Here is a 25,929-nt window from a genome sequence, read left to right as displayed (position 1 = left end):
CTGCCGTTGACTACGACCCGCACCTCCGGCACTGCCACCCCGCCGGGGCGGGGGCCGGGGCGAGAGCCGGGGCGGAGGCAGCGTCAGGGGCCGCCCCGAGCCGAGCCCAGCCCAGCCCATTCCCATCGCCCAGGAGGAAGAGGAGGGATTTCACCTGCCCTGCCCTGCCCTACCCTATCCCGCCCCTCCAGGTGCGAGGTGGAGCAGGAAGAAGCGGCGGCGCCGCAGGGGACCCGCGCCCGCCTCGGCGCCGGGCCCATGCGGGGAGATGGCGGCGGGCCGGGCGCTGGCCGCGCTCCTGGCCGCGCTCCTGGCCGCCTCGGCGCAGCTCCTCCAGCGGCAAGGTAAGGACGAGGACGGGGACAGGGCGGCGGGGCCTGCGCCGGGGCGGCTCCCCCTCAGCCCCGGCTCGCCCCATGGGGCTGCCCAGGCGGGGGTGGGCTGCCAGGTGTGCGGGTGCGCTTGGCTTGGCGAGAGAACGGTGACTGCGTGCCGCTCCGTATGCTGCTGCTTATTTAGTAAGTTAGTTACTGAAATGGGGGTGGGGGGGTGGGGTGTGGACGACAGGATGGAATCGCCCCCGTAACGCTCATGCGGCGCTTTATGGCAGCGGTGCCCCGCGGGGGGAGCGTGCGCGGGCCGCCCTTCCCGGCGTCGGCGGGGGGTGACCCCGGGGCGGGGGCGGCCGGTCTCCTCCCCGGAGCGCAGGTTCGCTGCGGCGCGGCCTGGCGCCTCGTCCCGGGGGCGGGGGGCGTCCCCGCCGCGCCGGGGAGCAGCGCTGGGATAGGGACACCTTGCTCGCTAGAGCGCGGGTTGGGCGAGTGACTTGGCGAAGTCCTTTTCCGCGGGCGCCGGAGCGGCAGCTGAGGTACCTGTAAGGAGGCTCCAGGGTCGTGCTCTGCGGCAGACCGTGCGTCAGCTTTTAAGCGAAGAGAATATTATTTATATAGAGCAATGGATGAACTGTACGTGCAGGGAAACAACGGCTTGTATGCCCAGCTGGGTCAGGTAGTTTAATGGCAGGCTGCTGCTGCTCGCTACCAGCTCCGCGTCTCCTGAAATTCCTGGGTGCTTGATGCAATCCCATGTATATAACCCATGAATAATTTTGTTAAATCCTGTCTGTGACCCCAGAAGAATTCCAGTTATGGATACAGACACAGCAAGTGGGGTTTTCCTTGATTTCCAAAGCTGCTTGATTGCAAAAAATGCCCATCCTCAAATCTAAACAGTCTGGTTTATAGCTGTTAGTCCTCTTAACGACTCTTGAAGTTTGAGTCCTCCTGTACAAAATAACTGCTGAGTTATTTGCAATGACTATGAATAATGTAAAGAGTCTGATGTGAAATTTATGCCTTTTTAATGCTTCTGTTATCTTTAACTGCCCTGCTTATACTGAAGTGTGGCTTGTGGCCATTGTTATTATAAACAGTACAGTCTAAACGTTGATTGAAATGGGACAACACTGAGGTTTAAGTTTCAAGCTGCGTAGTTTCTTCAATAAACTATTTGCATTTAATGGATGGTCTCTGAGTTGAGTGAATGACAGCTATTTGCCTCTCTAAGCCTCCTCAATGGAAAAAAGAATATTACGCTGTGGTTAACTGTGTGTTGTTTTCAAAGAAAACAAACTTTTAAAAGATTAGGTGGGTTAGTGCTGGAAGGAGAGGAGCTAGACTTTCCATAGATCTTGTTTTGTTGAAATAGCAAACGAAAAAAATCCTTAGTTGCATCTTTTTTCATACATAGGTCTAGACATATCACTGGGAGATGCAGCAGCCTGTTAATCACACATTCACACATTATTCCTCACCCTCTGGTCAAACTGTGTTATCAAAATCCTTTGTTCCCTGCTCCCTCCCAAATATTCTTCATGCCTCGCTTTATACTTCATGGGCTTGCTTTGAGGCACAGTAGAACTTTTTGAGGCAATGTCTTTGATTTTTGCTTATTGTCATCATCTGCTCCAGCTTCTTCCCCTTTCTCGTGTTTAAAACAAGAGAATTATGCATTTGCTCTGGCATTAAAAAAAAAAGTTTATACCTGCTTTATGCAGGGTCGAGCCCACATGATTAGTTTGGTTGGGTGTAGTAGTGAGCAGGATACCAGCTGGGGGGTGGTGGTGGGTGCAGGCTGGGTCCCTGGAGAGCCAAGCAAGTCTCCTTTGCATGTAATTTTTAAAAGCTCTTCTTGGGAAGGTGGCAAAACCATATCAGATGGGAAGGTGCAGGAGTTGGAAGGAAGATGTGGAATGTCTGGTCTATCCTTAATTGTGCAAATCTTCCCTGCAAACAAGATGGCTGTGTGGCCTGGGGCTTTCTTAGCTTAATCTAGAGAAACCGGGGAGAGGCATCTCCCCAAACACTGACGTTACTCTTGGTAAACCATGAAGTTGCTCTGTAAAGCAAAGTTAGTAACAGGGAAGTTGCACAAAACCCCACTGGTTTGCTTCCACTGATGGTGGTCCCTCTTCCTACCTCCTTCAGTCCCTTCCTTTCCAACTGCATGCTTCTGCCCTCTTCTCCCTGTCCTGCACAAGCACCACTGCTCCTGTGTGCCAGGTCCTCTCTCATCAAGCTCTCTAACTTGGTGCCTTCCTCCTCTTTGTGGACCCCCAGTCCCCCCTTAGAAAATTTGATGTCTTCGTCTTGGCTGCATTAGTGGCATGGATTGTCAGGCTGAAGGTTGCAATGGTGCAAGCAGGACCGGAGAGGGGAATGGTGCCTTTCCAGGTTTGTTGGCAGATCTTGTGTGCCTGGTGCGTCCTTCATTCCAGTGGGAGTTCCTTTTGTTATTGCACGACCAAAACTGTAGTTGGAACACTTCTCTGAGCAAAGGTTTGTCCTGAAAACCCAAGATAGTTCGGGTTAAGATTTTCCCCCCCACCCCTATGTAGTTTGTAATTTTTAAGGAGTTCCTTTTGCCCTAGTGCTGATGTTGGTACTGGCTCTGCTGTTGCTATGTTTTGGCTGCAAGTTGCAGCGATCTCCCTTTCAGGAAGGCAAGGTTTAGGCTGTGTGTGCGGAACCACGCATGAGGTGGGTATGAGGCACGTGTGCCTCTTCTCAGGGAGTGGTCATGCTCTGGTAGGACGGCTGCAAATACTGGCGCGCCTAACTCTGAAGCTGTCTCTTGTCATCCTTGATGAAATCCTTTCTTCTCTTGCCTTCTCCCTCTACCCTTTCATAGGAGGTAGAGTATTATGGTGTTGTCCTTACTGTCCTGTAGGAACATATAGGTCAAGCATGGCTGGTCACATTGTCTTCAGGGGAGCTTGTGGGTTTTCTTTAGATGCAACTTTATGCATAATGTAAATTATCAAATGAAACATTGGTTAACTTGAAGGTGGCAAACTACAGAAAGAAGTTTTTGGTGTGATAGCTGTGCATCGACATGGGAGTGTGAACCAAGTATTGTGTATCTGACCTTTGAAAATGGGTTTTCTAACTAAAAACATGCTGCTTTGAAGCACTAATAATTGAGTTAATCAGACTTTTATGTTGTCTATGAAACACAAATATTTCAGATTTAAAGTATTCTTATGTGATAAAATCTGCCTATGTATTTTGGGATTTGTCTTTAAAATGTCATTGTTAGAATAAGTTAATTTGCAGATAATGCCACATTGTTTCATGCTCTACCCTCCAGTTAACTTTTTATTGGCAATGACTGATTTGAGTCCTGTGTCAGTCTTAACATTTAAAGCTGCTTCTTTACAATAAAACCCCCAAGCTGTTAACAGGGTCTGCCATTCTGACAGAATATAAATAACCGCCCTGTTTGTGCTTCTCTGTAAGTTAGTGGAAGCTGGATTATTTCCATTCTGAATTGCCATTTTCTCACTCAACTGAGACCTCTCCTTTTAAGACCACAACTAATGTGCATAAGTATTTGGTTGTACCTTTTTTTTTTCTTCTCCTTTCCTCATGCCATTATCAGTCCGGAGCGCTTAGTTTTCACTCTCTAAAAATAACGTGTGTATAGTAAATTAGTTATTTATTGCATGTCTCAGTTCTGATGCTACTGCCTTAAATTTTCCCCCAGAAAATATGCTTAATTTTTTTTTCTCAATTCCAGATTTTTGCAAGTTTGAGATACTTGTTTTTAACAGGTAAACATTGTCTATGTGTGTTTTTCCTTTGTTTGTCTTTAAGTCTGAAAGGATGTAAGGGTAACGTGAAGGCCCAAGCCGGAAATGTAGGGTGGTGGGAACTGGAAAATATTTGAGGATTAATACACTGAATTGAACTTGTTGTTCATAGCAGCACACACAGCCACCAATTTGAGTGACCCCAGCAGAGATCCTCAGTTAGGTTGCGATCTCTGGAGTCGTGTGTGAATGAAGTTTCTCCAACAGCCGGCCGTATTGGTCATGGGGTTACTTGTATGCAAAACTGAAAATACCAACAAATAGCAGCTGTTTAGCTAAGAAGTGGCCCAGGAGTGAAGAAACGTGGTGCGGTGGGCTAGGTCCTGAGCCTGACCCCTTAGGTGGCTGGTCAGTCTTTTGTGCCTGGGCCTGTTGTTTGATGAGCTGTGGTGGCTCGTGAGCCAAAAAATAATTAAGGGGGAGCAGGCTGAAAGGGATTAATTTTTGGCATTGGCTCAAGGCATGGGCTCAAAGGGACTGGCCAGGGGAGAAAAGGGGTGGAAGCTTTGGAGGCTGCTGAAGCTCATGTTCAGAATACCACCATGGACCTGTGGCATGGGGGAAATGATTCTTTGGCTAGAAGATTGTCCTCCTCTCATTTTTATTATGACTTGTGTGCATTGTCTTGCCTTACCATACAGGAGTTTCTACACAGAAATCAGGTCTTGCTCTATGAAATAAGGGAAGAACCTTTCCCCTAACTGATACCAGGTGTCCTTTGGGTCAGTTGTGTTCAGTCTTGTTGATTGCTTAAATGAATTAATCTTACCTATAAGTAGCATTGGAATAGAAAAGAAAGTAGGAGGAAAGCTACTGAAAAAATTATGTTTTGACTTCTTGAAATATGTAGCAACAGTATTTTCATAAATAAATATTGCTGGGGCTATACCAATAAACCAAGCTCTGAGTAGGATTCAGCTGATAGAGCCTGGTCGCTGTCCCTCACCTTGCTTCTCTAATCCAATGGAGGTGTGACCATACAAATTCCTTTTGCTCAACATTTGCCTGTGCCACCAGGGTGTGAAGGAAAGGACGTGGCTTGTGCTGTGCTTAGTAGACTGATGCTGGCTGTTATTTCAGAGCAAAATCTTCTGTTTGTGTATTAGCAGTGACAGAGATGGGGGTTCACTGCCTGTAGCTGAATCTGCCCTATGTAGATAGTATTGATGGGGCCTCCTGGAAGACCTTAAGGAAGAGCCAGCTGAAGAATCATCCCATAATGTCTGGTGGATGAGCATTTCATGTACGTTAGTGAGGCCTAGTCTGTTTTTGAGTGCCCAGGCTGCCAGTACTGTGGGAAAACAGATTGTTTTAACCTATTGCCTATAATGGAGGGGGAAAGCCTGACCTTTGCCGGCATTTTGGAGTTGGCCCTGGCTTTTCTGGGTCTGTGGGCAGAGCGGAGAGATTAGCATACGGAGACAGCAAACTGAGGTGTGAAAAGAGATGATCTGAAGTTCCTCAGAAGTGAGAGACAGAGCTGTCGGCAGGATGTTTAGCATGGGAGGGACCTCTGGTTGTGAAATGTGCTTTTCCACCTTTGTTAACCAGAGCCAAGACCAAAGAGCTGCTCAGACATGCTCCAAGATGCTGTCCTCTCACTGGCTTACATCAAGGTAGGAGTAAACTGTGTGAGCAAACACCCCTTTGATCAAGGGAGGCTCCTGCAGTGACTTGTGTGGTGTCTTAGCGTTCCTCATGCCAGTGCGACATTTTCTCGTCAAGTTGTGCAGACCCTGTATCGTGCATTTTGTGTGTCGTGTGTGAGCTGGCAGTCGGCTTGCGGACAGCATTTGCTGAACTGTGTCTCGCTTCTACAGAAGCAATGAAACTTCATGTCTGCAAAATAACAATTAAGAAAAGGCAGCTCAGAGTCAACATTCTCCTTTCTGTAATTACAGCTAAGCTTGCAAATCCCAAAGTGCGTTTTTTTTCCCACCTTTGGTGAAAAAAGCTTCTTTTAAAAACGTCTTTTACACAAGTTGTATGAGTCTCTTAATTATCTTCCAAAAAGGTTCTAGAGAAAGGGTTGGAAGTACTCAAATTTAGAATTACTTTTTTTTTTAAGTTATTTAAAATCTACAGGTGCTTTATTCCTGTTAGGCATTACAAATTAATTAATTAACTTCTGAGTGAGCAACCTTGTTGGCCTGGGGTACTGTCAGACCTTCTCTGGTGGATTGCGCTGGGATGGCTTGTAACATCACTACCCTAAAAGGGTCCACCTTTCCTCCCTGATGAGGAGGAGAACGGGATGTGTGATGTCTCGCCTGCTTCACATCCCAATCCTGGCTATCAGTTTAAACCATCAGTGAAGATTAGGGGGCTGTACTGTGGTAGCTGAGGAATAGATATTCTTTCTCAGATGCTTTCTCCTGAGATGTTGTTTACTCTGGCATAATAGTCGTATCTGTAAGCATTTACAAGATTTGCAGATTTTAAGCTTTAATTTTCTGGGTTATTCCCTGAAAGCAGTTCTTTTACAAAATACGGACCTCAAATGCCAAGCAAGTGTGATATTGGTATACATGTTGTCCAAACATAAGATCATTGAGTGATATAGAGAGTAGTTAGTTTACATTTTAAATGTAAGCAGAGAACCTGTTTGCTTTATAAAGTCCAACAGGATTTCAGCAGCTTGCAGCAAGCAGGGTTGGTTGGAATTTCTGATTGTGCTCATGATCTCCATTTGCTGCGCACAGCACTGTTTAGTAGGTGAAAAGAGTACAACTGGTGTGTGGGACCCTGAGTGACTTTGCTAAGGGCTTGAAGAATGTGAAGGCAATTACCTGGACGGGGCATTGCAGGTGGAATTGGAGTGGATGATGCTTGGGCAATCAGGTGCTGTAGTTTAAACTGGAGAGTTGGACTCAAATTGACAAAGAAAGATTCACTAAGGCAGGTACAAAACATTTCAGTCAGCAAAGCAGGGAGACATTTACTCTTTTAAATATTCTTTGACCTGTTGTTGGCAAATTTGAGTCAACTGTGCCGTGAATTGTGTTGGAGGTGATGGGGAAATGGATGATCAGTGCAGCTGTGATGATCAGTGCAGCTGTTGGTGTGTCTCTTAGCTGAGCCATTGGGCTGGGATGTGGGAGCTGGAGCCTCTGATCCCTATCATGCAGGAGACAGCCTTGAGGTCTCCTCGCTAGGTGCAGGGTGCTTTGAATGGATTCCTCTGAACACCTCCTGCTGATGCTGCCGTCCGTTAGATCAAGGAGAGGAGTTCATATGGCTTAAAACTGAAGTCATTCAGCTTATGGATGTGTTACTGTGTTATTGAGTCATACCCCTTGCTTCCCACTGTCTTGCCGTGACCCTTGCAGTAGATCATGTGTAGTGGAACAACCTCAGCAGGCTATGAGAGTGCCTGTGGGCCATTATCCCTGCAAGGGCTCAGACGATGAGGTGAGCTTTCCAGGAGAGCCTACTGAGCTGTAGAGGCAAACAGCACTGCAGTGCTGTCCCTGTCCCGAGGCAGTGGCAAGAAGCGCTGCTGTGGACGAGCTCTTTCTCCAGAGAGGTGTGTTGGTTGTGGGGGTTCAGATCCCCCACGGGCAGAGCAGGGGTTTGTATCCAGGTACTTCATATCCGGAGTGAGTGTTGCTGCTACTCGTCTTCTGCAGCAGCCTGTCTCCTTCAGCTGCTGCCAGCTGGTGAATGGTGTCTGAGTCAGCCCCATCCAACTGTTTTTTATTTAAAAATGGCTGTAGTGGAACAAGCCCACGATTTAATCAGAACGAGCAAACCAAGAGTTTTTGTACGTTATTTTGTGATAAATTAACATCTGGGTTTTTTTTGTTGGTGGCTCTTGTGGGCTTTTATTTCTTGATCTGTCTGGGGTTCTTTTGACTGTTTTAATCCATCCAGTGAAGTCATGTAAAACAATCCATAGATCCTTATGGATAAATTGCTGCAGTAAAATGCAGCCCTCTAGCCAAAACTAGTTGGACTCTGTTCTAACTCCTGCTTTGTTTAGCAGGGCACTGTACATAGCCATAAAAATTGCTGTCCTGCTGAGTCCTTTCCTTGTATATACATATGCACACTCTCTGTGAGTACCACTGGTTCTGCTACTCTCCAGCTGTCTTCTACATTGCACACCCTCTTGTAGAGGAAAAATGTTCTTTTGACATTTATATATACATATTAAAAAGTACTAGGAGGTTATTGTCAGGTGCAACCACAGTAGATAAATGTAGGTTAAATTCTGTGGAGTAATCTGACTTGTTTTACACTATGCAGTTTGTTTCTAACTCAAGTTGGAGAGCTCTGAGCAATAAAATCAATGAAAAGTTTGGAAAAATCACACTGAGAAAAAGCTAGTCAAGGTGCATTTGTGCAGAGAGGAGCATTACTCTAGTGATACAGGGATGCTGTGCTGAGACAACTGTCATGAAGGTGCAGTCTTAAACGAGGATGAGCAGTAATGAAATCCAGTTGTGGCAGGAAAGATGTATATTGAGATTAGGGTGGTGGAAGAAATAGCCAAGGGAAGCTGCAAAACTGTAATTGCTTACAGGGAAAAAAAATAGGGTGAAATCAGATGTCTGCATCAGCCTGTGAACTAGCTCAGAACTGGTGGCTTCACCTTTGACATCTTCTAGCCCAACAATTTCACTGTTGTGTAGACAGAGCCTAGATCCAGCTTGGCAATGCTTCCTCTTGTTGGTTTGGATATCCTGTGTGTCATCCCTGTGCAGCATTAATGAGGCATGGAAATTCCTTCTTTACAAGAAATGTGTACGGTTACTGGTAATCCTAATAGAGAGGCATGCAGTGGGAATCATAGACAAAGACAGATTAGTATGAGTCATGAAGAGAGTCAGTCATGTTTGTAAAAGCTCTGCAGTAAAGGTGCTTTCTAAGTAGTCTCTATTGTGCTGAGTGTGTGTGGCTGTAATTTGGAGGTTTTAGCCATTTAGTCATTTTTAGTGACTTTGGAATCACTGGATATACTTTCTACATGATTCTTTTTTCCATTTTTCCTATGAAAATGAGATTCAATAGTCTAATATAGTTTAGCATATCCCTAGCAGCTGGCTGCTGTTGACATGACAGCACTGTGCTCTTATTTCTTGGCCAAAATTATTATCTCTGGAGTTTCATCTTAGCAAGCTGTTAGTTTGTGCAGTAATCTATCTTGGTGTCTGTCCTTGTGTGGGATTCTAGCAGACAGCTTTTCTGAGCCCAGTTGGATGTTATTCTGCATCCTTGTTGCCTACTGGGGTGCCGATATGTTGATCGTTGCAGCACTTCTGCGATTCTGGGCGGGTCCTGTTTTGGAAAGCTGAGGCATGGGCCACAGCTGTGCTGGAAAGTGATACTGACCTGACAAGGATCTGATCTTGCAGGGAGATGAAGTGAATGACTACATGGTCATGAAGTCTGGAAAAGGGGTGTGGGGGGCAAAAAACTCAGGCAGCAGAAGTCAGGACTTTCAAGGGCTGGGGAAGACGGTGCTTTGTTTTGACCCTTGTAGGAAGGCTTTCCTTATTTCAAAATGTCATTCAAAATGTCTTTAAAAATGTCGAAAATTTGTCTTCCTTGGTTTCAGCTTGGGACATGTATTTGTTTTCTTTGTTTCAAAGCTAATCATGTGCTTAAGGTTATGCTTAATCCTCATGACGAAAAATGGTCTTAGAGCCCTGCCTGAGCATTTGGTGCAGAAATGCTGGCTGTTTGTGGCACTGGTGTGTTTCTCTGTCCTGCCACATTGTCCGTGTGGCTGTGCTGTCCCAGGGATGGGAAAAGGAGCAGTGATAATTGTTTGAACAGAAAGTGGGGAACAGACTTTTCTATAATGCTTAAACTGTAGGCAAGCACGACAATTACCATATGCAAGACAGAAGTCTCTTTTGCCCATTGTTATTAATTATTGGTATTATGCTATTAACAGTTCATATGTGGATGACATAAATATCAGAAAAATTATGACCATCATGGTCAAAGGGTATTTTGTGCACTAAGCGTGGTAAATAAAAACCCCAAAAGAACTCAAAAAGCATCCAGTGATACAGAAAACAAAACTCTGGGCTAGGCTGGAAGTAGTTGTTTCACTTTGTCTTCTGAAAACTGCTTCCTCCCAATGAGGAGGAGCAGCCCTGGTTGCTGGCTTTGCTTTGCTCTTTTCTTTTCCCCACCCCGTGGACATTGCCCCTGCAATTTTCCTCTGTGTGCTGGGAAGGTCATTGTATAGGGCAGTTCCTAGTCTGTATGGTTGGTTTTATTTTTTTTCTTCTTCTCAGGAGAACCCAGATTGAAAATGTCTGCGAAAGCATTTCTAAGGCAGGAACACAGGTGTTGAGTAGTGCCAGCCGTTGGAAGAGGCAAGGGACTTCAGGCTCTCAGTTTAGAGGACTGTCTAGTCACCTAAAAGCTGTAGGGAAGTTACTCAGTGACCAGGTTCTCACTAATGGTATTAGAGGGTTGGTAATCTCATTGTTGCAAGTACGTGCAGAAATTTATCAAGCCTTGTGGTGTTTGAGGTTTTCATTTAAAGCATTTGATCCTGGAGGCAAATAGGTAAGGCAGTCTCAAGGGCTTGCTAAGACTTTTGACTCCAAGATTATGTAGAAAAGCCAGAAAGGCTGCAAAAAGGTACAAGACCAACAAAACTCAAATAAAAGCACCATGAGGTATCTCTTTCAGTACTCTCTTCTGCCCTGCTCCCCCTAGCAGTGAGATTTTTGATGCTTGGTGTTTGCAGACCTGGAGCTGCAGTGTTCCCAGTGGCAGGGAAGGATGATAGGCTGTGCTGACTGCTCAATCCCCAGGGCTTTTGCAAAGCATTGCAATGAAAATCAGGCCCTGCAAAACGATTAGATTGCTGTAAAAATCTGGAGATTTTAAAAGGGAGGTTTAAAAATAGGACAAGTAGTTTTTGTGGGAAATTGAGTCACTAGTGCACTTCTCTCTGTATCTGCGATGGCTAAAGTTTTGAGTTGGGTGGGTAGGTTGGTTGAGGGTCTCTGGTGTGCTCATCTGCCATGAGAGCACCCTGCTGACCCAGGGTACGCATGGTGTGCTCAGCTCCTCTCCCCACAACCCTCACTAGGTGAGCCCCTGGGTCTCTGGGCTTTGGCCAGTGCCGTTAACCATCACTGCGGCAACAGCAGCTGGCATGGACCAGTCTGGATGTTTAGGTGCTCCAGGGATGGTGAGCAGTCAGAGCCTGGTGCACCCTGCAGATGTGTGTTTCTGAGCCAGCTGTTCTCCTGCGCTTGCCTGGCACACTGCCTGGCAAAAGTGGCTGCAGGGCAGGGGCTCCCCTGGGGTGCTGTGCTGCTCTGCTGGGTTTGCTAGGGTAAACTTTTTTTTTTCCTTGGGGGTGGAGGGTAATAAGCAAGAGGATTCCCAACGTGGTATATGGGCAGAGCTTGGTCATGCAGCCGTGCGTGATGTTCCACTCAAGGAACAGAACTTTGGGTACCCTTATTTCTAGATTATTTTTTTTAATATATACGTAATTTTTTTTGTCATAAACAGTAAAAGCACAAGTGCTGTAGACACTGTGATCTTCCATACACTGAGATAAGGAAGGGCGAATAGTGAAAGTAGCAGAAAACTTGCCAACTGACCTGTCCTCAGACTTTTGCCTGGGGCTGGCGTACGGTTCATGCCAATACAAACTTTGCTTGCTTCAGCCAGGGCTGGGCTTAATCTTTGCTAAGCATCAAACTGATGCTAATAACTTTTCTAGTCCTCTTGAATGTTCAGTCAGTGCTCTTTGGTGCATTATATTGTGTCTGTATTTTTAGGAGATAGTCAGGTTTGGTCCATTTGGTGATAAACCGCCACCCATAAAATAAAATAAGATTATTTAACAAGCAGTTTATTCTGTGGCTCCACTATTTCCTGTCAGAGCTGTTCCTGCATTCAGTGCTGCTTGAGGATGGCTTGAAATCTGTGAAGATTGTTGCAGCTTTTACATATTCCCTAAAAGCTCTAAGTCTATGATGATCATGCCAAGGATGGAGAAGAGGTATCCAACCAGATACTGCCTGCCTCAGGCTACAGATGCCTTCTGTGCTGCTGAGGGGCAATGAGTTGTAAAAGGTGGGGAGGTTGGGAGAGGGCCATGACTACATATATAATGTCTGTTGGTCTGTGCTTTTGGTATCTCTGGAATACCTCATCTGCAGTAATTGTTGAGACATACTCAGAGATTCACCTGTTACCATTGTCTGCAATTAAAATTGAGGATTGCTTTGTTGTTTGGCTGCTCAATAAACTTCCTGAATTGAGTCACGACTTAATGGGTGCCTTCAGAAATGAAGGAGGCTGTATGATGGGCTTAACAGACCAAAAATCTGAATTGGGATGACAAACTTGAAAGGAATAGCTGAGATACTTTTAAAATGTGAAATAAATAACGCTGGTGAAGGTAAACTGGAGCAGAACTTGTCCTACACAAATTCCATGTATGCCTCTCTGGGTGCATGCAGCAAATGGATTTCTGTGTCGTCTGTGCTGAACTGGAAGAGCTGAGGCATTTTCTCAGTCCAACACCAGAGACTTCTGAGAATGTGGATGTGAATATTCCTTCTGACAATGTGGCATCTGTGGGCATGTGTGGAGAGGCTGGTGATACTCATACATGCTAGTAACAAAACACCTTTTTTTTTTTTTTTTTTCTTTTTTAGCTTCCTTTACGATCTCTCTTCGTACAGTGGACAACATCACAGTTATGATTCAACTGAGACCCAGTGTTTCACCAAGCTGTCAAATTCGTGTTAAAAATGTCATCAGGTCTGAACTCAAGATAAAGCCTGGGGAGAATGTGACTTTTACCTTCACTTGTAGCACTCCAGAGAAGTATTTCGTCATGGAAATTCAGAAAAATATTGGTAAGATACAGGTTTTTCATTTTTCTTCCAATGGTAATTTTCCTCCAGTAAAACCACATACCTTTTTTCCCCTGTTATTGTATTAAGGTATCCCCTGTACCCTTGGGTAAAAAGAAATCTTTGAACACTGATCAATAAACTTGAATTACTGAAACTATGCAACTTAAAGATGTCTGTATTATGGCTGACAGAATTAATGTTAACTTGGCTGTTTCAGAAACAGTTAAATGATTGTTGCATCAATTCCTTGCTGCATTCCCTTTTCCCACGGTTTGTAAACCCATCAAAGAATCTTTTTTCCTGTCAAATGCCTCTGAGCACAGATAATGATATATTACCCATGTTTATTTGTTGAACAGCTTGAATGTGTCTGTAAGGGCAGCAGAAACATTGAAGACACGCGCGTGCTTCCTTGTATTCAGTGAACATTGTTGAAGTCAAGAAACTGAAAATTTTGAAGTGTTGTAATTAAACATTCGTTTGCATTGAATGTTGTCCCTGATGTATGTATGTTAATGTACTCTTTAATGGCATGAATGGGATGGTGTTCGAGGATAGTTCTTTCCACATTTTGGAGTTTGATTCATATGACTAATACAAATAGTAATGTTCACAATATTTCATGATGTATTTGTAAGATGCAGTTGTGGTATTTCCTCTTGTTAATGGGAGCCTAGACATAGATAGATTAAAGATTTTTAGTGTCCAGCTTGAAATACCACTAATTTGGATTTTTCAGAGAAAAGTTTTCAAGGTTCTCCCCAGAATCCTGCAGTGGCAGTTGTTATTCATTGCTTCTGCAAAATCTGAGGCCCAGGTTGTTCAATAGGGCATCAAGAAAATGAAGATACAGTTCATGACAATGTAGTAAAAGATTAAAGATGAATGATTTGCCAGGAATTCTCTGAGCGAGATGGGGTAAAATTGGTTCTCTAGATCCTTGACTTCCAGTTCTTCTGACACTGTGTTTCTCCCTTTTGCCCATTCAGTGTTCTACCCTGTTCACTAAATACCTTCTAAATTCTTCAGCAAACAAGGTGGGAATAGTAGAGACAATGAATCCCTTCTATTAGTGAGCCTGAGAAAGCAGGTTTATCCTGTCTACTGTATGGACTAGGAGTCCTGTTTAGAGAGAGCATGTGACCGTGTTACAGGAGTGTCTTTTAATGCATGTAGAAGAGAAGTGCAACCTAAAAATTGTGAAAATAGCAATGGAGGGGAAAGTGTCAAATTCCTCCTTTACTTCAGTGCCTTCAAGAGTGTATCATGGCTGTTCTCTCTCTGCATTTAGACTGTGTGTCTGGCCCATGTCCCTTTGGAGATGTTAATCTTTACCCACTGGGGCTACCTCGGCTTAATAGGACTTTCATCTGGGATGTGAAGGCGAGTACAAAGGCTGGACTTGAACTGAAATTTTCTACTCCGTGGCTAAGACAGATTGAACCAGGAGAGACGTGCCCAGATTTCGTTAGCTACAACATCAACAGCTGTATTGATATGGCCACGGTCAACATTGGCACCTTCTGCAGGAACGGCTCGGTGTCTCGTGTCAAGCTGCTGGGAGGAGTCGTCATGTCTCTGCACCTCCCATGGGACTCACCTCTCACCACCTCAGGCTTCAACATAGCTAACAGGGCTTCCATAAAACGTAAGTAAGGAGTAGTGTTTCCTTGCCTGTAACTGCCTTGTGCAGATTGCAGCAGAATTATTTAAACCTTGCTTCTTGAGTGGTTACTTGCTATCCCTAACTCCCTTCCACTTCATCTTTTCTAAAAACTATTGTTGTATGTGTTTTAGTTTGGTGACTAGTGCTCTTCTGGCATCAAAATATCTTAGTTTGGTTGCTTAATAATTAGGAAAACTGTTGTGTTGCTGCTTTTGGTGCACATTACTGATTTTTTCAATTTCTTTAAACTTCCTAAAACATACCTTCTCCTTTGTTGTTGTGTTTTCAGCTAGGTAAGACTAGGTAGCATGATTAGAGTAAGCCAAGAAAGTTATTTGCTGTTTGCAGTGTGTAGTTGGGTTTGTTTATTTTTACATAAAGCTTCCTTAACTTCTGGAGCCTCAAACCAATGCCTCTCTTCAGGAGAGGAGGGTCAGAAAAGGGGAAGCAGTGCCAGGAAGGCACATGAGGCTGCTTAAATACAGCTACCTGTTTCAACCTGCGCAGTAACATAAAACATTGTGTAATAATCTTCTTAAAATACCTGGAATATTATATAGCAATCAGTGGGTTACTTTGTGATCTTGTGACAAACCCTTTTTGGGACATGTTCTTGCTCCATGCTTGAATTCTGAGGTTGTTGCTATCAGTTATAAAAGGAACCTGGTCCAGGTTTGAGCTTCTAGAACATGAGTTTTTTGTAACTTCTGGCACTCCTTGCAGTTGCACATGGTCGCTGGAGTCCTAGAACAGGACCATAATCTCTGTGTACCCAACTTCATGCTGCCAAGAGTCATCCAAGCATAAAGTGTCTCTCACAGCCTCCATGGTTCGCTTTTGTGTTTTATCATGCATATTGGAGGCTCTTTGCTGGTGTGCTCTTGTTAGATCTGGGAGGTTTTTGAATGGAGAGCGCTGTGCTGGTATAAAAGCACACATCTTTTGTTTCCCAAAACCCAGTGAAACAGGAGCAGTTGTCAGGCATGTATTTGCTCTTGCAAAACCAGGAGGAGATGCAGGAACTAGAATCTTTTGTTTCCAAAAGATAAAAGCTTTGTCTGTCCACGTGCTTGGAAGGTGAACCCAGTAAACTGAAAATGCGGCATTAATGGATCTCTTACCTTTTCTGTAATTGAAAACATCAACTTGAGCGTGTATTCTAATCTGAGGGGTTTGTAATAACCTAACCTATAGCTGAAGTGGATGATCTCAGTGTCAGAATAAAAGTACTGGGCTGCTGGGGTGCTAGATATGCCCGTGTGTCTTCATTAATTGCAACTTGTCTTGTATGGTGTTTTTTTTCCCCCCTGTTTTAGGGTTATGCATTATTGAATCCATTTTGAAGGGGGAGTCTTCAGTCACCCTGATGTCCCCAAACTACCCGCTGGGCTTTCCAGAAGATGAGCTCATGACTTGGCAGTTTGTGGTTCCTTCCAACATGAGAGCGAGTGTGTTTTTCCACAACTACAGCCTCTCCAACTGTGAAAGGAAAGAGGAGAGGGTGGAGTACTACCTCCCCGGCTCCTTCAGCAACCCAGAGGTGTTCAAGCTAAGTGACAGCCAGCCTGCCAATATCGCTGGCAGTTTCAACCTGTCCCTGCAGGGCTGCGATCAGGATGCCCAGAACCCAGGCATCCTCCGCTTGCTCTTCCAAGTCATCGTTCAGCATCCACAGGTTGATGAGAGTGAGTACTTGCCTGCTCCTTCTGTTGCTTTTGCTTACAGATGCCTGGGCTAAGCACCACAAGGAAGAGAAATGCCAGGATTTTTTGTCATTTTTCTTGGATCCTCCTTGAGTTTAAGGAGGTGGGTTGCCATGCAATGCTGAGGCCTGTTTTACTGCCCTGGGTACCACCAGCCATCGTTATGGCGAGGCAGATGGCAATTTGCAATGTAGTATAAAGCTCCATCATAGGTTTTTACTCTGTAGCCTGTAAACAGAGATTCCTTTCCTCTTCCAGCATCCCCATCATGTAATTGAAAAATGCTTTTAACGCTTGCGGTATCAGGTTTTCCACATTGTGTAAACAAAGCTAAGCACCGGTTAGCCTTTCCTTGCCACTGTGTTCCCCCTGGGTTCCCAGTCCAGCTATCGGGCAAAGACTGTAACTGCTGGATTGGAATTGTCTGGGCTCATGTGTCACTGCCTGTTCTCCAGTACAGAAATCAAGTTCAAGCTTATTCATACAGCTTTATTTTCAGCTATAAGATTCAACGTTTTAAAGATAATTCTTAAAATGTGAGCCCAGGTTCTGCTCTGTACCTAAACAGTCACGCTTAGCCAGGTGATACCTGCTGTCATGGCTGGACAGGATCCATGGCATGAACTGGTGAAAATGGAGATGTAAAATTGTCTTCATACTACTAATAGGATCAATATGCATTTCTTTTCTTTCTTCCTTCCTTCCTCTGAGTTTTACTTTGCTTCCTAGGGAAGCCTGAAACATCATCTGGTGTGAAGTCACACTGGATATGGAAGGTGTCAATAAGGTACTCCAATGATGCTATCCCCTACACTTTTAGATGTTCTTTAGGTTTCTTGCCACTTGTTGCTACACTAAGAATTTTTTTTCTGTTTTCTTGCCCCAAATTCAGACAGGCTTAATGCAATGACTTGTAATACCATACCATCTGTCTAAAAACAAATAAAAGGCCTGGCTAGGTAGTGAGCTTTGAAATAAGTGATTTATCCTCTGGCTTCTTAGCTCTGACCTCCGTTCATGTTGGAGATGAATAGTCAAGGTGCCCTCACTGCAGAGGAGCAGGTGGAGGGAAATACAGACTCCAGAATACCACTGCAGCAGGAGCTCCTTAGTGGCTTTCCAAGTCAGTTTAGAGGGAATGAAGTTTGGATGGCCTGTACCTTGAATCTCATATCTAGAAAGGGTCTATAGCATCTCACCACTGTAATCCTCAGTTCTTTATCTGTCTAGCTTGGCTCCGTTCATAAACAGCAAATCCTCCTGAAATTGTTGTTAACCAAATCATGTTTGCTTACATTTATTGTGTGTTGCATCTTGAAAGCTAGACAGAGTGAAAACATTGTATTCCGTTAATCAGCTTTATCTCCCTTGTACTTTGGAAAGCAAAGCAGAGTTTTAATATATTTATGGCCAGTAGACAAGACGATGATCACCTAAAAAATAAAAAACAGATTGTCATTTATTGAATGAAATGCAAGTAATAAACCACTTGGATTTAAGAGACAGCAGTGGTTTCTCTAGGGATTTTATAGGATTTCATGAGTGATTTTGTGGTTATGTAAGTTCCATCAAAGATTCGAATTCAGCCCTCAGGATAGTACTGAAACTTTTTTTTTAAAAAAAAAAAAAACAACCAAAAAATCCTGTCTGCAGTGTGCAAGTTAAACTTTACTCTTATTAAAAATGCATTGTGGTCTGCATCTTCTCAAAGCTTCCCAAACATTTGGGTATTCTACAGCTGTCTATGGTGCTTGTCATTAAACAAGAGGAAAAATATAGCTCTTTACAGTTGAACTAACTTCTTCATCTAACCCTCTCTGTGTTTAGCTGCTGCCAAAAAAAAAAAAAAACATTCTGAAGAATGAGTAACCTTGCCATAGAAATCCTAGGTTCTGTGCTTGGTTGTGCCAATGACTTGGAGAATTCCGCCTGACCTCTTGCCTTTTTGTGTCTGACTTCCCACACAGGAGAAAGCTATTTTATTCACCTTTTGTTTATGACTTTGAGATCCATAGCTAAACCCAGAAAATTAAGAGTAATAATAGTGTAGGTATATGTTTGGGGGTTTAAAATTATTGTTTGTTTATTTTTTAATCTGTCCTTTATAGAATCATAAAATCACAGAAAGGTTTGGGTTGGAAGGGACCTTAAAGAGCATCTAGTTCCAACCCCCCTGCCATCGACAGGAACACCTTCCACTGGACCAGGTTTCTTTCTCTGCCATCAGAGACATGCGCCCATGTGCACTGTTAACAGCATAAGGATGCAGTGTGGATCCAACATCTGTCTTTCCACATGATAGCTAATCTTTGTGAACTAGGCAGTGATCTATAATCTTGGATTTTTTCCTTTTTCCTTGTTTTCCTCCCTTCCGGATGTTCTGAGTATTTGCAGCTTATGTGGGAGAAGGTGTTTGTCGTCCCTGCTTACCCCTGTTCCAGCTTGCTGTAGCTGCCCAGATCATACATAATGGAAGAGAAGGCCTTGAAGCCAGTTGGTTAGGGAAACTCAGCAGGAAATCATAACCCTTTCCCCTTTAATATGTCTCTTTCTTAAATATTGTGCAAGAGTTGCTCTTATGCAGCGCCCACAGAGAGTCATGGAAGTAGGTCTCATAAGAGGTTGTGATTTTTCAGTTAGACTGGAGTAGAGGCGCTTTCTATCAGTCTTCTAGGATATCAAACTCACAGAAATGGCTGAGGTTGTCAGGAACCTCTGGGGATCATTTAGTCCAGTCCCCTGCTCAAGCAGGGTCAGCTAGAACAGGTTGCCTAGGACTGTGTCCAGTTGGATTTTGAGTATCTCCAAAGACTTCACAACTTTTCTGGGTAGCCTGTTCCAGTGTTTGACCAACTTGCATCGTTGTATTTTTCTTTTTTTTTTTTTTATGTTTAAGCAGAATTTCCTGTATTTCAGTTTGTGCCTCTTGCCCTGTCGCTGGGCACCATTGAGAAGAGTCTGGCACCATATCATCTACACACATCGCACAGAGCCACCTTCTTCAGGCTAAACGGTTCCAGCTCTCTTGCTCTCTTCTATTAGACATGCTTCAATCCCTTAAGCATCTTGGTGGCACTTTACTGGCCTTACTCCAGTACATTCATGTCTCTTGTACTGGGGAGCCCAGAACTAGACCCAGCACTTCCAGATGTCTCACCAGTGCTTTAGCAGAGCAGGAGACTTGGGTTGCTCAACCTGCTGGTGGTGCTTTCTAGCACAGCCTGGGAAGCTATTGGCTACCTTTGCCACAGGGACACATTGCTGGCTCATACTCCACTTGCTGTCCACCAGGATCTCCAGGTCCTTCTGCAAAGCTGCTTTCCAGCACTGCTCTTGCAAACTTGCTGAGGATGCACTCTTGTCCACGAGTGAAAATGTTAAGCCGTTTTGGCCTCAGTACATGCCTCCTTAAGCAGGTCTTTGAACTGAATCTCATTACTAAAGAGAGGGTGCCAGGGATGATGGTCTCTGTGTGCACCTGGGCACCTCAGGGACAGTGAGCTTGGAGGGCATTATGAGGTGTCCTGCAGCAGCTTGTGTGTGGTGGGGTACGGGGAAAGAGGTGGACTGCAAGAGAAGTGGTGGCTAGTGTTGAGGAAGGGGAAGGTGCTCTTTTCAAGGTTAACTCTGCCACATCTAAGGTTTGTTTTTTACAGCTGGTCAGAAAGTATTTCTGGAAGAATGCTTTTGAGCAATTAAATGGAAGAGCAGTGTAGTAGTTCAGTCACGCTGTTGAAGGAAACTAAGCAGCCTAGCAAGGTGTGGCCTTCCCACCAGCATGGTGACAGACTTCATAATTCATGGCATCTGTTTTTAACTGCCAAACAGAAAAGGCTTTTAGAAGCATCTTTGAAGGCTCTAGTGACCTTCATAACGGCTGCCAGCACTTCTGCTGAAGGATGGTACTTTGGAGTTTTTTCCATTTTGAACCATATTGTTACTTGCATTTAAATTATCTTAATCTTTAACTGACTCCATACCACCAGATATACTTAATTACTGACTTTGGACAATTTTCTTCAGTTCGGCTCCAAAAAGCCTACACCAATAAAAAGTTAGCTGAGATGAAATGTACCAATACATAAGAAATTTGAGAATGGAGAACCTTTTTCTGATCAACTGGTGTGTGATCAGTAGAACTGACTTTAAAAGAAATACAAGAAACCTCTTGGGGGAAACAAATCTAACATACTTGTCCGACCTCTTAACATTAGAGCCTAACCTGTTCAACAAGGGCTAGCATGCGTGCTACCCTGTTATAGATGGGAAGTGGTAGGAAAATGGGGCTTGCGTGTGGAAAGGCTCAAACCTCTAAATTAGAAGTGATATGATACTACCTGAGTTTGTATTACACTGATGGAAAGAAGTAAATAATGTTTTCTTAGCTAATATAGAAATAGCTATAACAGCTGCTCATCTAGTGGGGTGAGAAGAGACTGAGGAAGTTCTGCTTCACACCATGCTTCTTGCCAGTAATTGCTCCACGATACTTTTCATTGCAGATGTCACCCATTTGGTCGACCTGAGCAAGGAGTGGAATATGACTGTGACGATACACTTTGAAGGATGGCCCAGCCACATCCCGCTCATGTCTCAACCAATATGTCTGATCTGTAAGGATCCTCGCACCTGCGACCGTGTCTTGACTTTAGTGTCTGGTGCTGTCTACAAGATCTCCTTTCTGTGCAAGGACTTGTCCCGTCTGAGGATCACAGCTGAAAAAGGCATAAGTATGAGAAAAGTGGTTTAATGTTGTTTCCTAGGGAATGCTTTCCCCAGCTGTCAGCCAAGCCTTCTCTCTCGCTTGGGCTTTAAATAGTGTTGTTCAAAAACAGGTGTTTGGCAGCTGGGAGATGGGTACAATGAATCTGGAGATGACCTTGTTGTTCACTACGTCATTCTAGCTTTAAAAATAGAAACTGCATAACTATTCCTAGAAGGGAAAGGACAGAAGGCACCTAAGAATCGTCTCACTGAAAACTGCAGAATATGGAAACAGAGTGGGAGAGCCATAAATCTGCTCATGAAAATGTGGGACCAAGGTTGCCACTTGCATGTCCACTTGGTGTAGGATTTTGTCAAATGCTTTCAATTACCAGTAGAGAAAGAGTTTTAAATTATATATCTGGACCTTGGCTAGTCTGCAACGGTGTCCCAGTCAGAAAGTGGTATAGCTAAAGTAGTGTCTTGAGTGAGAGATTTTGAATATATTTATCTGTTGGTTTCTTTGGTGTCCTACACCCTTTTAAGGAAAGCTCTTTAAATACAAATGATACATGTTTGGGTAAAGGTTACTAAGAGAGGTTATTTTCTCGGGTAGGTGCTTATCTGGGTCTGTAACACAGAACTGACAGTACTCTGTGCGTGCATGTGCTCTGGTACACAGCGAAACTTGCTTTTCCAAGATATTTCCTCTGCAAGAAAGATAGAACCCTTAGGACTTGTTTTGTGGTTGCAGGTTGTGTCGATCTTCGGTGGTGTCAGAGGAAGATCTATTCCCTTTCAGTGCCCAAGGCTATTACCCAATTGCCGATTCAACTGCATAAGTTTATTTGGAAGCTCTTGGCTCCTGATCTGATAAACATAGAAATTACATCTCCGTCCTTGAAACTTCAGCAACACGTCCCAGAGCAGAGGTGCAACACAAGCTATAGTTATGGCATTGTTAGTGCCACCCCAGAGACGGAGTTGAATGTTGGTGTATTCTGTCCTGGTGGATCCATTGAAAAGATTCAGATGAGGAACAATATCACCATATCCTTAAAAACATTTGGTAAAGGATTCCTCAATGAGTCTAACCAGCAGGATCTGAAAATGTCTTTTGTGCCACATATTAAAGGTAAGGCAGTGGTTTGTACTACTTTGTTGTATGATATTTGGTCTCTTTAATGCTTGTTAGAGTACAGTCTAGTCCTGGAGCCATTGCTTGGGCTGATCTTTATCTGAATCAGTGAGGTGGTTTGTTTCCTGAAGAAGGAAGGAATTTCGTGCTCCAGGTGGTAGACAGTTGGTTATGGGAAATTCTGCAGATATATCTGTTCTAATTGTGCTAATTACTGATGTGGATGATAGGTGAGTTGTATTACTGGTACTGAGATGCAGCTGACTATAAATTTGCTGGTCACAGGTATAAGTGATGCTTTTTTATTATGGAGAAGAGAGACCAAATAATTTTATATGCTGAAAGAGAAAGCTTTAAAAAAAGGAAAGTATCAAAACTAAGTTTTCCTTCCTTTATTCTTTTCCTTCACTACAGATGAGTGCACTTTCACTCTGAGTCCAGATCCAAAAGCCAAAGTTTACTTGCAGACTCCCAATTGGCCATATGGTCTGCCTCCTTACGTCTCCATATCCTGGTATGTCATTGTGCCCAGCAAGCAAGTTGGCCGCCTCGAATTCTCCAAGGACCGCATGGGCATTGCTTGTGAGACAGGCCGTGCCTATGTCAACATAAAGGAAGAGGCTTTGGGGGCAGAGGAAACTGTGCGCCGTGAGGATGAGCTTCTGCCCAAACCCCGAAATATGTACCATAACTTCTGGGTAAATGTTTCCAACTGTAAACCTGTGGATAAGACGCAGCTGACCTTGCAGTTCTGGGTAACTTTCGCTGACAAGCAGATAGGTGAGTCCTGTAAGGTTTGGTGGTTTGCTTTCTGCTTGATTCCTTGCTTTCCCTTGGGGCAACAGTGATGGATGCTGGTTCTCCCTGGGTGTGGGTTTTATGAGATCCCTGCCTTCAGAAATATCTTTGCTTCTGAGAGTTACAGCTGGCTACTTCTAGAGGCTGAGGAAGGTTTTTTATGTGGTGGGAGGTTTTTTGGTGGTTTGGGGGTTTTTGTTTTTATTTTACGAGACATGGGAATGGAGGGCTTGAGGGGGAGTAAGACTGAAAATTTTTATTTATTTAAATTAGCTTTTTTAATTGGAGATCATAGGCAGAAGGTATAAGATGATTGAGTGATGTTTTTTTCCCACTCAAGGTCACAGACCTGGTGAATTACTTGGGATTTGATTATGCAAACATATTCATCCAAGTAGTCTTTACCTCATGTTAGCAGTTCAATTAGTGTCCACATAAGCAAGAAATCATCCTTGGGGCAGGTCTGACCATTTAGTGGAGAGTGCCCTGATGACTAACAGCAAAATCTGCATTCTTGGTGTCTTTCATCTCCCTGAAACATAAATAATTTTTAAAAAGTATTTTTAGGGTAGGCTTTGCTCATGTAAATTTGCTTCACATTTGCATTACCACTTAATCTGTGGGAGACTGCTGTCTGTAGAAGTATTTGCTACACAGGCTAAAGGTGAAATGATATCAAATTAATTTCTATTTTTTTCCTCTTTTTTTTTTATATACTTTTAAAATGTGCAGCATTTTTCTTAGCTCATACATGGACTTTGCTGCTCAACTTTGACTCCTGGAAAACCCTAAGTCAGCACAACTTGTGTATTTCAGAGGAAAGGGTTGAGTTGAGGGGAAGTTGGTAGACTTTAACCATTTCCTTTGTTGAATCCTTCTGTATCTATCTCTGCACTTTCTTCTCTTCCCTCCCTGTTCAGCCAGAGGCATGTGAGATGCTGCAGGTAAGTTCATCAGCAGATGAGCTGTATTGGAACTCTTGGAGGTGGTGTGGATTGGTTGGGTTTTTTGGCTGTGCTCTGCTGCTAGCAGGAGTTTTGTTGTTGCTTGGCCCTCAGCCTTTGGAAATGGCTTGTGTTACCCTGCGGTAAGCATGGCTGGGAAACCCCTGCTCTGCAGGCAGCCGGTGCACTTAGAAACTCTTGAGGAGGTTTGAACCCAGCTGGCTTTTAGGAGAAAGCCAGATGTTTTTTCTCTCTCTTGCTCAGTGTCCTTGTATCTTGTCTGTTTGCAGACCTAGGATTGATACTTGCTGTGGTGGCTGGGGCTGGAGTTCTCACGGCTATTGGACTGACTGTGTGCTGTGTTAAGAAGAAGTAAGTTCATAATTCGTCATGTGTCAGAACTGTTTCGGGACTGCTGCTGGGACCTCAGTTTTGTGAGTTGATACAGATCCTTTGAACAAGGGTCTGAAGCATGTGAGTGGGCAGTGGGCTGGCAGTTGAAGTTGTGCGCCTCCGAGAATGCTGCTTTACTCTAAATTGATTTACTTTAGGACTAGAGCAGCATTTGCAGACTCTCATTACTTCAACCTCCAGTGCATTGCCTACCTTGGCCTTAGCCCAGGATTCTGGCTGTACTGTAAGTAAGATACTGCTTGGACTTCGTCAGTGATTCCTGCAAAATGAAATCACCATGAATGTGGTTGCCGTGTGTGTGACTCTAGACAAGGCTTTGTTCAAACAAGCTATAAACTCACTCAGATGTACTCAGAGCTGTCTTACATCTACACAACCTCCAGCAACTTCTTCTGGAGTTTACACATCAAGTGGGAGCATTTTTCTGAGATGAACCCTTCAGGAGACAGCTAGGTTGTGCAAAGCAAACATGCATACCCTTACTCATGCAAGTCTGAAGCCATTGATAGCTTGGTGTTTCCAATACATGTGTGCTCAGTGCTGACAGGGCGATTGGGTTCTGTAAAGCTGGAATGAATTTGAGCACATTTTTCTGCCACACAGGAAAGACACAGATACACACTTAAAAATCTTCAGCCTTTGGTCTTTCCGCTTTGGGAACAGTTGCTTCAGAAAGTGCAACTGAGAAAAGTTCATTTGATTTTTCATAGAGGACCCGCTATCTTACTTGTCTTCAGTAACACTCAGCCTTGTTTTGTGAGGATCTGATGGCCTCTAGGTCCTAGTAATGTCTGTGGATGTTGGGAGACTCAGTACACTGCACAGTCAGGTCTCCCATGTTTGGGAGGCCACTGGAGTTCATCTTGCAAACTTCAGGGTCAGCAAAGCAGCAGTAGGTAACCAGATAGCATGAAGGGATTTTCTGCTCTCTTAAAAAGGCATGTCTAGACTCCAGAGTTATCTTTCCTAAGATTGCAAGTAAAGGCTTCAATCCAAGTAGACTGCCTGACACTGCCTGGCTGGGATGGGTAAACAGAAGCTGTTGTTATTGAGTTCAAATGCACCAGCCATATGTTGTTTCTGACCTGTTAACAAATTCAACTCTGTAACAGGAAGAAGAAAAGCCAGAATCCCATGGTGGGAGTGTACAATGCTAACGTGAACACCCAGGTGCCTGGAAAACAAGGCTTATTCACAAAAGGGAGGAAAAACAACGAGTCTCATGTCTATGCCGTTATTGATGATGCTATGGTCTATGGGCACTTGCTGAAGGAATCCAATGGCTCAGTCACTCCAGAAGTTGATGTGTACCGGCCTTTTGATGGACCCATTGGTAGCTTGCCACCTTCTCCACCTCCACTCTCCTTCAGGAAAGACATTAAATGCTCTTCTAACACTGAGGAACTTCCAACTCTGACAGACACAGACCATGACACTTACACATTTGCTCATCAGAAATCAGGGCAATCAGAGGACAATGAAGATATGAATGAAAAGAATAATGGAGATACAAACATGTCCTTGCTGGAAAATAAGGAACAGGATGGTTTAGTGGGGTAA

The 25,929-nt window shown here is 44.1% G+C and overlaps 1 protein-coding gene across 1 annotated transcript; it reads left to right on the top strand.

The window, feature by feature from the left end:
- The first annotated feature begins 268 nt into the window (after positions 1–268).
- CDCP1 (CUB domain containing protein 1) lies at positions 269–25,929 on the top strand. The gene is made up of 9 exons (XM_086468539.1): positions 269–344; positions 12,799–13,002; positions 14,294–14,650; positions 15,985–16,353; positions 20,874–21,101; positions 21,830–22,210; positions 22,628–22,993; positions 24,246–24,327; positions 25,482–25,929. Exons 1-9 carry the CDS (start codon positions 269–271, stop codon positions 25,927–25,929), a joined length of 2,511 nt encoding a protein of 836 aa, XP_086324665.1.

This window comes from Leptosomus discolor, chromosome 7 (assembly GCF_034619465.1).
Source record: "Leptosomus discolor isolate bLepDis1 chromosome 7, bLepDis1.hap2, whole genome shotgun sequence".
Classification (NCBI taxonomy): domain Eukaryota; kingdom Metazoa; phylum Chordata; class Aves; order Leptosomiformes; family Leptosomidae; genus Leptosomus; species Leptosomus discolor.
Note: the sequence above shows the minus strand (reverse complement) of the source record. Positions and strands in the feature narration are given on the sequence as shown.